The following is a 12350-nucleotide window of genomic DNA, read 5'->3' on the forward strand; positions in this document are numbered from 1 at the left end:
AATCAAGCCGCTTAGCATTGCAGTGGGGAAGGTTTTCACTTACCCGTCTTCGCAACTTCGCCGGTTGCGTGCGCGGGCACACTTCCTGGCAATTGTAAGTAATTGCAATCGACTGATTTTTGTTATTCGTTGTATATTTATTTGATGAGTTTAAGGTGAATGGCGTTTTGGCCGTTAAGTACGTGGCAGACAAAATTGGCGTCTCATAGTGTTATCAGGCTATATCCGTACTTTTTATCAGTGTTCCCATGGTCGTGTTGTTTGTGCCCGGTTTCAAGTCAATACCAAGGTATGCCTACTCGACTCGTCCGACTCAGGGACATCGAGTGTCTCGACGATCGTCTTCTTGTTCTTCGATTGTCGTCCTCGTTGACTGTATGGACAGTGAGTACACTGGTGCGGGATAAATACGTTGTGAAATTCCGAATATTATTATGTTTAATATTTACATTCAATGAGAGTACTTACTTACACAAAACGTGAGAATGTTCCGAGGGAAAACGCGTCACTATTTACAATTATTGAGTATTTATTTACCAGTATTTCCAACGGTGCTTTGTAGTTTTACCTACCCCCCCCTCTTAGTTGAGACACTTGTTGGTTATATTCCGATTCAGTAGAACGGTTTATCACTCGGACACCACTCACACATACGTTTGTTACAATCTTGACCAATATTTACCAAGAATTACTAATATTTCACAAATGTTGATTTTTATTGGATTAATATTTGGAAAATACTTAGGAAATATTCCCATCAGAATATAACATTCACCAAGGCAAAGCATATAAAACGTCTTTCAATCCGAAACACCGTTTGGGTGTAAAATACTTTACACGATGCAAAACAAGTCACACTATTAGAGGTTATAAGTGTAGTAAATCTTCTTCATTTTTCTTCATTAAGATTATTGCTTGATGATTGCCAGGTAACTAGTGGTACGATTCGATTTCCGCCGATTACAAATCTCCCTTTATATATGTCATCTCTCATGTCAACACATTATACTTTAACAAGCATCACCATTCTTTCTCCTTTTTATCTAGACTCTATTATTCTGGGTATGGGAACATTGTTAATGTAGACGTCCTATATTCGGGATTTGAGACTGCGTCACGACGTCTAGCTCCGCCAGCACACTATTCACTAATTCAACAGTTGCGGCCAGACAGTTTTCCCCTTACGTATAGTTGTACAAAGTGAAGTCTGAAACCGTTTCCCAGTAACTAAAGATATACTCCAATAATACAACACCCGCGTCGGGGGTTGTCCATAACCTTTTGTCGGCCGTATAGTTGGGAACTCACTAAAGAAGTAATCTAAAAGTAACGTACAACACTAAGTCCCCGCCAACATGTCAGAGTACCCGTAAAAGCACAAGTGGTTGTGGCTAAAATTAGATAACTAAGCACAAGAAGGTGGGTTGTGCTAAAGGGGAGGAAAAAAGCACACGTGTCGTGCTAAAATTTTCGTTACATAAAGATAACCATAAGAGTGCCGTAATGCACAATATCCTTCTGGCCTTCGACACACCAAGTATTTTTTGTACAAGAATGAGTTATCGTTCGGTGTTAATAGACGAAAATTAAAATTGTAGCATATTAAAGCCTGAAAACGACGGCAGACACTCCTTTTATTTACACCCGAGTCTCGGAGTCTTTATGACTTTAGACATAAAAAAGTTAGAAAAAGGAAGATTAAACAATAAGAAAAGGTTTTTATTGTGTGTGACAATAAATGAGTGGTTATTGTGGTGTTAGATAGGACAAAAATAAATAAACAAATCAAGGTAATTAGGAGACCGAAAAAACCGCAGGCAGTCCTTGACTTAAAGTTTTATTTTTATTCGGCATTTGTCTGCATCCGTAAAGCTCGCTAATGGTCTAGGAGTCGCTACCCAAATTCGAGCGGCTAACCTACAAAAATCGACGTTACGTACAACCCTAAACCACAAATATACTATACTTTAGCCTTTTTGTAAAAATTTCTTATTTTCTTAATGAATTAAGGCTCACAAGACCCCGAAAAGAGAAACCTTTCAGTAGTGTATTGCCGTAACATTATGTGCCAAGCCGACGTAAGTATAATGTCTAGACGGCATCAAGAGATAAATATCTCGGGGACTACTCTTCTGGGAAACCTTTTTTGACCTTCTTTACGTCGCTTTGACTTATGACTACCACCTAGTATTTATAAAGTTGTTAATTTGTGTAGAAAGTTAAAGAGAAGTGTGTTATGCAGAGGAGCGTCAGTTATCATTTAAGCCGACATGTAACTAGATTAAGTATCTATCCAATACGGTGGGTATTGCCACGTGTCGACTATATTTTCCTGAGAAAAAAAAGAAAGAAGAACCATCTTCTCAAAAAATTTCTATATGACTATGACTAAAAGAAACTTATATTCTTACATTTATGACTCAGACTTTATCATATCGTTATACGACATTATTTAATACACCTTTTGTACTTATTAGAGTAGAAGTCTACCATGTATGTATTCGCAAGGATGTGATTATTATGCTTGAATAATACCGACACACATGAACACCGTGGCGGATCACAATTTCGTGCAATAACCTTAATAACGAAAATACACATATATAACTAATTTCTTTTATAATTTCATGTATGAAAGTATCCTTTCATCCTTCCAGTTACTAATCGTTATATCTTATATTTTTAAGTTCTTTATGACATTAACTAGAGATGTTATTTTGTCAAATCACGTCCTGAACATGTTTCTATAATTATCCTCCACGTTTTATCATGTTGTTAATATTGGGAAATAATTTGTAATTATTATGAAATCCTAATTAAAAAAATTTATTCTTTTTCAACCCCAAGAATGTCTAATTTATATTCGATTTTATGATTGCAGAGTTATATAACAAAGTACTGTTACAACTTGCATACAACCGTGAATAAATTGACTATAATATGATATCATAATAATGAAGAACACATACAGTGACCTTTCCTTTTGCCTCACCTAAAGATCCTTGTAGCTCCCCCATGTTTCGTACGTCTTTTTGGATTCACTTTAAATTTTGTCTGCATATAAGCTTCACAAGCAAAAATGTCAATCTTCACAAACGAATGAATTCCGTGAATTCATTTGGAATGCATGTGAGTCAAAACATGCAAAGCGTAGCTTCTCTCGCGGTGCTCGCTGCAAAAGTAGAGCAATGTTCTACTTTTGCCGCCTCGACGGAGGCGTCAGCCAATCGAATCATATGCCAGTACAAGCTCTAGCCAATCAAACGTGTGTAGGAGCCTTAAGGCTTGGGTTAGCTTGTAAGCAAGTGGTATCTACATCTGTGCTAATGATGCTAATCGTAGCCTCCATGTTAAAACGTAATAGAGAAGTGTTAAGCATTAAGTGGGATAATACTGTAGAATAAACGGCTTCTGTTGAAGTTGGTAAATAAGGTCATCCTTGTAAGTTAGAGAGATATTTTATTAGGTAGGTAACTTTATGCATCGCTAAGGTTCATTTAAATTCACTATGCTCGATTATGTAGACAAGCTAATGTCAAAGTAAGAGAGGCGTAGTGTATGTGAAATTAACCTCACAATAAGATGTGTGTATATTACAAATAATAATGTAATATTTCAAGATGATTACTTAGATATTACGATATGGTTGGTTGAGCTGGAGTTCATTATTGAGGTTAGACGTTAACTTCACAGTCATATCTGAGGAACGAACCCACACCGTGATCTTTGTATTAATTGTATTACCAAATTGGTATCAAATAAATAGTAAGCATTGGTAACACCAATGCTTACTATTTAAGTAAACTATTTGATTTGAGTATTTGTGTCTGGGAGAAGGTACTGTACCCAGTTCCTATGTTCGGCAGTTATAGACTGGGCTTTCTTGTGCAAGAAAATACTTTTATTTTTTAAAATCAATTTGGACCATTACTGTATAATTATCCTTATATTATGTTATACAATGCACCTAATAAACAAGTATGGCATTTTGAAACATGATTTGCAACAATTGTTACTGTAATTTGTGATGATGTTGTGATTCATTTTTTGTTAGTATGCACGTGGACGCTTTGGACATACTGTACCTGGAGAAGGAAGAAATGGGTCTTCGGAATGATGGGAGTTAAAGACAAAAGGCGGAGACTAGTGTTGAAACTAGTGGAGAAACGAGCAAGATGCCACCTTGTCCCTCTGATTAGACGGCATGTTAAGTCAGGAAGTAGCATTATTAGCAGTGATGCAAACTCATCAGGTATGAAAAAGGTGATAAGGATCCGAGCTCCCCAACCCCACGGAATATCGGCTTTAAAACTAGGAATAATAGAGGATTTTAGCAGTCAGAACAACTAAAGCAGCAGTGTTAATAATAACAGAAACGCCAAAGAGTCACATCTAATATAAATATATAAAAGCATTTATTTTAATTGTGTAGCAGTCAGTTTATAATTTTGGCAGCACTGTTGAGCATTTTGAAAATTGGAGTTGGAGAAACACCTCAAGGTTCTTGAATGGTCGTCTTGGCTCAGCTCACCCTGATGGACTGCTTGGATGCTTGTTCAAGGATATACAAAAAGCTTTTTAGTCTGAATACCATTATGTCTTACCAAGTCTTTAATTTATGTCTGAGAAAAGCTTTTATGTTTAAATATCTGTATCAGTCATACTAAACAGTCATTATTTTGAATCCTGATTTTATTCATGTGTGAATAAAATGTTTTGCTTGGTTCTGTTGAATCTTACTTTGCATTTCTGTGAAAAATGTGTATTAGGTAAGCGTGAATGTTATAACTAATTCATAAATGTGTATTAAACTTAAAAACAACACACCCTTTCAGTAGTTATAAATGTTAGTGACTCATCAATACATGGTGATGTGTTTGACACTTTACAATAAGGCTCCCTTTTACCGGTCACAGTTACCCTGTTTATCTCATGTCTTATAAAAGCTTATTAATGATTTATAAAGTGTTCACAACCTAATTAATTAATTAATTACAAACTATTCGTAAACCCTTTATAAGGGTAGTCTTATTGTAAAGTGCTACCTACGCTATAAAACCAGCTCTTAATAGTGAGTGAAATTACATTTTCCCAGATAATGTATCCAGATACAGAAGACACAACGATATGTGGTGTTAAAAACTGGTGGATGGAATAACACTTACAGTGGAGAGGTAATAATGACTTTCAGCCGTACAAATATAAGGTGCAAGAATGTGATGGCAATCTAAGTTTTGCGATTGAGAGCCTGACGGTAAAGAGATTCAGAAGATCACTTCTAAAACGATGGACAATATTGATGTTCTTTAATGCAATCTTTGTAACACATGTTTTGGCTTCATTGCCAACTGAGTACATGTACATCCTGCTGAAGTCAAACATTCCCCAAGGTCAAAAAGCAGGATAATAATAAGCCAGTTGGCAGTGTGAATGTGCACACTCACTTGTGACCACGTTCTGGGAGGCAGGCGGTCCACGCTTGTTGTTCTTTACCACCTCCAGCTTGACCTCGTACTCCTGGCCGGGGCCCAGGCCCGACTGCTCAAAGGTGGTCTCAGGACGGCCGAGGGAGTTAAGAATCTCACCATCTTCCTCTTTCTGCCAGCACCCAAAAACACCAGTCATCAACCACTACAAAGATTAGTGCTGGTATTATGTGGTGAGTGGGAGGAACGGCATACATAAAGGCGCTCTGTTTCCTGTTAAGAGTTGACTCAGTTTAATAAAATGTGGCTTTGAGTAAATCCCAGTAGCCCTGCATGGAAAAGTTTCTATGACCACTCAACAAAGAAAATAAAGCATGAAGCAAAGTATCAATAGCTCTGTGCTGAGTGGTCATTTGAGCTGACACCCACTATGACCCTCATCTATTAGACCAATACTGAATTTAAAGTAGGGGCTCTGCACTGGGGCGTAAAATATCTCTACCAGAGGAAAATGTTCCATACTTGTAGAGGCTTTGGTAGGCTCTAGGGACTGGAATACAGAAGCTCTGTTGGGAAGCAGGACTCACCGTGTTTCTGAAGATGATGTTCCAGCCATCGAATGGAATGTCCAATGAATCCCACTCCACTTCCACTGACGTCTCCCTCACTGATTTGAACTTCAGTCCCTCAGGCTCAGGCAGATCTGAGAGGCAAGACACAAAACTCTCACTACATTTCATCTAGATCTACATGGGATTTTGTAAAAAAGCTGCAGAGGAGATTGACGTACGTGTAGCCAACCGAGCGCTGACTGGAAGACTCTTCTTGTTATTGAGCACAGCATAGACACTGATCAGGTACTCTACACCAGGCTCAAGCTCCTTAATGGTGGTCATTATCTGGTCCCCAGGCACCCGCATGTCTAGCTCCAGACCTCCAACGGCCGTCGGTACATATGTGATCAGATACTCTGCGACACGCATCTCATTCTTCCAGGACAAGTCCACTGTCTCTGGGCTGACCTCCTCCACTGTCAGCTCCTTTGGTGGGGAGACTATAGAGAGACACAGAAAATCAGTCATCTGTGCTGAGGTAATAAAATGTTAGCATCGAAGGAGAGTTTTCTACGAGGACTGGATGGTTTCCAATGGGAATATTCATTGACTTGCATTTGTCATTGACATTTTGACATGATATTATAAGAAAACATCACGTTGATGCTTATAGAATTTGGTTTAAAGTTACTTTAACACAAATATATATTCTGAAGATGTACTACAGGATTTAGAGCCATGTTTTTTTATTTGGTAGTTTTTCTGGTTATTTTACAGCAATAAGCTAAGCAAATAAAACCAAATCATCAATACATATCAAGTCAACTTTGTGAATTTGCAATGATGAAAAAGCTAACTGCAGGCTAAGAGTGACGTAATCAGGACACAAAAAAAGCAATCAGATTACTGTCTCATAAAAAAAGGATTACAAGCAGGATTACAATGTTAATAAAAACGTACAGGATGAGATGTTATCTCTTCTCTGTAGACTGTACTTTTTCTGTAGGCTAATACTTTAAGTGTGAATCTATACGACTACTGCCTGAGTTAACAGGTAACTAGTAATTGTAACGGATTGCATTTAGTAACACTTCCAAATCTGGTTTAAAGACAATAGAACTAGCTTAGTACCCACTGATGTACGATTTCTAGCACCAATTCTCCTTCAAAGATCAATGGTGAAACTTTATCACTTTTGTAACTCATCCCCAAAATGTCAGTTCTTTGTCTATTTGAAAGGAGCAGCGAGAATGTTGAGGCTCTTCTCAATATTTTTCGTCCCTTAAAGCTAATTCTTTTTTTTTTAACAATATATTTGTATACTCTCTCAAATGCTATTTCCAAAAGCTGCAGCAGGCATAATGCAACATACTCCCAAAACAAAAACGGAACAAAACTGAATATTAGACATTCAATTAGACATTCAATATTCTCCTGAATTTGTTGTTCCACTTGTGGATGTGTGAACAGGCAACATATTCGCTTACATGCACACTTCATTATGTTTAGACTATTAGAATAGGCCAATACAATTGTAAGCTTGTTATCTGACCCTAAGTGGCCAAAAAATCAATAATGCAGGTTTAATGCCAATACTTGTAGAATGTTTCTGACTTTGGCTTTCACTGGTAGTATATTGAAATAGACTGCAGACTTTGTAAATTCTAAGTTGCCCAGGTGTAAGGATTACTCTCAGTGAATGAACCATCTTACCCTCAGAGCAGTCCTCTCCAAGGAAGCCCTCGTCGCAAACGCAAACTCCGTTATCACAGCGTCCCTGGTTCTGGCAGTTTTCTGGGCAGGTCAGCATGGAGCAGTCCGACCCGGTGAAACCTTCGTAACACACACACTCGCCATCGACGCAGTAACCTCTCTCAAGACAGTTCTTGGGACAGGTCTTCTCGCTGCAGTCCTCGCCAGTGAAGCCCTTATGACAGACGCACTGTCCGTTGACACAACGACCTTGGTCCAGGCAGTCATTGGGGCAGGTCAGCTCGCCGCAGGATTTCCCAGAGAAGCCGACGAAGCACACACACTTGCCGTCCACGCACTCACCACGTCCCATGCAGTCTTTTGGACAGGTCTTGGTGCTGCAATCCTCCCCGCCGTAGCCTTTGTTACAACTGCACTTTCCGTTAACGCAACGACCACGGTCTTGGCAATTGTTAGCGCAGGAGAGCTCGCTACAGTCTTCGCCTTGGAAGCCTACGTCACACACACATTCTCCGTTAACGCACTGGCCCCTGTTGCTACAGTTGTCGGGGCAGGAGAGGATGGAGCAATCTTCACCCTCATATCCTGGATCACAGATGCATTTCCCGTTGAAGCAATGGCCTCTTTCGTTGCAGTTCTTGGGACAGGTGAGCTTGGAGCAATCCTCTCCAATGTAGCCGGTCTGGCACACACACTGGCCGTTCACACACATGCCACGGTTGTTACAGTTGCCAGGACAGGTAAGCTCCCCGCAGTCTTCTCCGGTGTAGCCCTCTTCACAAAAGCAGGTGCCGTTGACACAGCGTCCGCGGTCGTAGCAGTCGTTTGGACAGATGAGTTCGGAGCAGTCGAAGCCCGTCCACGGCTCGTCGCAGACACACTCGTCCTCTACGCACCGCCCGCGGCCGAGGCAGTTGTTGAGGCAGCTGGTCTGGGCACAGTCCTCCCCGATGAAGCCGTCCTCACAGAGGCAGAAGCCCTCCACACAGTGGCCATAGTCACCACAGTCCAGCATGCAAAGCTCACTGCTGCAGTCGTCCCCACCAAAGCCCTCAAAGCACTCGCATTTGCCGTCCACACAGCGGCCCTGGTCCTGGCAGTCGTTGGGGCACTCAGGCTCGGTGCAGTTGGGGCCCTTCCATCCAGGCTCACATATGCAGCTACAGGTCTCAGTGCTCCAGTTACCATGGCCATTACAGAAGGGCTTTGTGGACACTTCACCTGGGGAACAACCACACAGGAAAAATAAATATTGTAAGAAGAAATTCAATAAAATGCGCAATGCATCCATTTCTAAGGTAACTTGCCCTATTATAGCCTCCTGGGACCCGAGGAAAAAAAGTGTCTTCCAATTTCCTTTTTTTTTTGTGATTTCCTACTTATTTAGGGTTAAAAAAACATCTCGCAATTTAGACCTTTTTTATTTTATTTAAAATGTTACAGTATGTCACTGTAGAGGACGTCTGGACCATATTAGTTTTGAAAAAGACAGCCGCAAAATGAAACGATAGACTATGTAACGTATGGTTATAGAGTGAGTGATATAATACAAGTAATAAGCATTCACCTTTATTTAAAACATGGAATAAGTAAATTAATCTGAACATTGCTGTTTATTTGGTCACTAAAAAATCAGGTTGGTTTTTGTGAATCTTTCCAGATATCTTCAAGAGACTTTGTTGTCAATGTATTGTGGGAAACAGTACCTCATGTGACTCAGTCGGCACGGCTGTAGGGTCATCTGGACTAGTTTTATGGATGATGGTCTCCAGTTTGACCATGCTCATAGAAACAAAGCTGGGCTTCCCCTGAGGCAATTTAAATTTTTCATGGCTCCACTTAAAATAAACAACAATTTTTTGCCTGTCCAATTTAAATTAAATCACTTTGAAAATACATTCATAGTGACTTAACATTTCGTACAAACCTGAATGTTTCCCAAAGGTGCTCCTGGACAGCCCATAACTGACAACTGGCAGCTACAAAGCTTCGTATTATATTCAAGTCCTAACGAGACTAGCAAGTCATCTTTTAAAGAATCACCGGAATCTTGATCATATATTTGCATTCCAATGTTTGCCCTGGTAAATGTTGGATTGTGTGATTCACCCAGCCCCTTTAATGGAAGGAAACAGCAGACGTTTCAAAACACGGAATGAAAACAGATGAGTAGAAGGTAGGAAGACAAAGCATTAACTTATCCCTAACATTGTAAAAGGGTGACACTAATATGAAATACAGACAATGTGTGGTTAATGAGTAATGAAGATGCAATATAATTGCTAAAAATATTGCCTGGCCAGCTTTAAAAACGGTGCTGCTTTGTTTACCTATGAAATCTAGAATCCACCAGCTTTCGAACAATGTCGTTGAATCCAATTAGGGTTTGATTCCACCTGAGTTCACTCTCACATAGTATACTGAAGGAGACGAGACATAAATACGGTGAAGGGTACACAGCTACCTGATACCTGAGCTCCACGAGCACCCCGCTCCCTCGCTGCACTGCCCCTCAGACTCGACAGCTCGGACTCCAGTCACTTCCAGCCTGCTCAGGATGTCCTGTGATATCGGTGCAGCTGGTTGTCGCAGCCGCACGCTGCTTGGGGAATATTGATGCGGTGGGTGAAAACGATCTGATTGTTCCCGTTCCATGGGTGTGGCTTCCATGTGCTCGCTGTTCTGCATGTCCATCGGGCAACTCTTTGTTGAGATCGGTATCACCAGGGGCCATCGAGTTCCACGGAGCGAGGACGTGGAGGGGACGTTGATGTTGTAGACGTGGTTAACACCACCGGCTGGTCGGAGTGGGGAGGGGGTGATGTTCATCCTGGGTTTGCTTCGGACTCAGAGCATCTGCTTCGGTGGCGGATGACCTTTTTGGACCAGGCCACCAGTGGACATCTCGAGGAGCGCAGGGTCACGTCACACAAGCCCAAGAAGGAAGCCTTTAATGCCCATGATGCCCCTGACACTCAGACAACAGTCTATTCAGGTATCATTAGGTCTTCTTGTCCTAGTACTAGAGTAAAATAAAGAAACAGACAGAAGAACAAATTAAGAAGAATCCTTCATGGCCATTACTGTGTTCTTTAAGTCTTTATGTGGAAAAGGCCCAGTTAAAATCAAAAGGCGTTATATTTTCAGTGTTGGAGTTGGGAATTTAAATAGAATTGTTTCAACTCATTTAATGTTATTCAACTCCAAGATAGTTATTATTGAAACGAGTTGGTGTTGAAAAGGGAGTCGAATTGGTTGAATTATCCAAACAAATCTAGAGTGTTTGATTTAATTCAATAGTTACAATCTCTCTTTCTGGTGGTCACGGCTGTCCGCTCTGTTGGGTTGGCCGTGATTAGTGACTGGTGTGTGCGCAGTCCGAGGCGGAGACGAAGTAAGAGGAGCATACCACCACATTCTATAGGAGGAATAAACCTGAAAAAATTGTAAGTACTTCAGTCAATGTTTCGACCCAAGTAGCCTGCGTACACGGTAATTTATTTATTTAGCTGATAAATAAACCTAGCGCTTATCTCAGCTACATACATACTAATGATCTTAAATTGGACGCTGTCTTCGCTCCACGTGCTACGTATAGATTTGCTGCTATCATTAGCCAGGGTTGTTTAGCCTAACCTCTTTGTAATATGCATTACAAAGTCTGTCATTGGGGTGTTTAGCCCATGTATTGGTCAGCAGGGCGGTACTAAGGGGGGGGGGGAGTCGCCCCACTAACACTGACCTCGTACCCCCTGTGGCCCCCCTAAAAATTGAAAAAAGTGAAAAAAAATGAAAAATGTATGGATTGTATTACACGATTTATATGAATGACGGAATAGGCGGAACTAACGTGTATTCGTCATTCTAGTCGGACCCATTAGAGCGGTGGCACCTCAGGACTCATTAAGCGGTGCCACTCACTTTCACTGTCCGGCTGAAGGGCGCGAAAAACAAGACTTTTCCATCTCGGTCATCGAGGCTGTTTGCATCCAAGAAAGACTGATTGAAAACCTACGTTTCGAGAGACTACCACGATAATTGAAGGTGATTAAATATTGTATCCGTGTAATGTAGAATGTAAGTAGAGATGTACTGTTCATTCAACTGCGTTTATTTTTATATAATATGATAGGTGTTAGTGCAAAAATTATATATAACTTAAGCTGAGCTAACAGTAATGAACTATAAGATATATCGAAATAAATAAGTGTACTTAAACAAATACCAAATAACTGTATTGCATTTGCTTTTCTCATGCGCAATTACTTCCATACTGTCTAGTTCTCTTTTTCGTTGCCTGCATTTATTGTGCCCTGCAGAAAATAACTGGCCCCCCAGTGGCCCCCCCAGTAAATTGGTCTAGAACCGCACTTGCTGTTAGTATATTAACTGGCTATTGGTTAAGCCTCGCAGGTGTTAAAGGTGGGGTAGGTAATTTTGAGAAACCCAGCTCGAGTGCGCTAGAATTTGAAAATACACGGCCGGAACAAATCTGCCATTTCCTTACAGAGCCCCTCCCTCCAACACACACGAAAGTGCACATGCCATGAGGAAGGAGATCAGTTTGTGCACGATGGAGGCTAAAAATGATTGGTCGTATGCTTTTACGGCTTCCCAGATGAATTTTTTAATGGATTTTTGTCAAAGCACTTAAGAT

At 40.6% G+C, this 12350-nt stretch overlaps 1 protein-coding gene across 1 annotated transcript in view; it reads right to left on the reverse strand.

The window, feature by feature from the left end:
• Positions 1 to 4522: 4522 nt before the first annotated feature.
• The window catches only part of LOC104966305 (tenascin-like), a 27007-nt gene continuing 19179 nt past the window's right edge, over positions 4523 to 12350 (reverse strand). The window contains exons 2-6 of the mRNA XM_010795493.1: positions 7694 to 8914; positions 6217 to 6480; positions 6014 to 6129; positions 5445 to 5598; positions 4523 to 4551 (exon numbers count right to left, since the gene is read on the reverse strand). Of these exons, the coding sequence (XP_010793795.1) occupies positions 4523 to 4551; positions 5445 to 5598; positions 6014 to 6129; positions 6217 to 6480; positions 7694 to 8914 (1784 nt within the window). The remainder of the gene's footprint in view (positions 4552 to 5444; positions 5599 to 6013; positions 6130 to 6216; positions 6481 to 7693; positions 8915 to 12350) is intronic.

The sequence above is a fragment of the Notothenia coriiceps genome, unplaced genomic scaffold (genome assembly GCF_000735185.1).
Source record: "Notothenia coriiceps isolate Sejong01 unplaced genomic scaffold, NC01 NC01_scaffold00037246, whole genome shotgun sequence".
In the NCBI taxonomy this organism is placed as follows: Eukaryota; Metazoa; Chordata; class Actinopteri; order Perciformes; family Nototheniidae; genus Notothenia; species Notothenia coriiceps.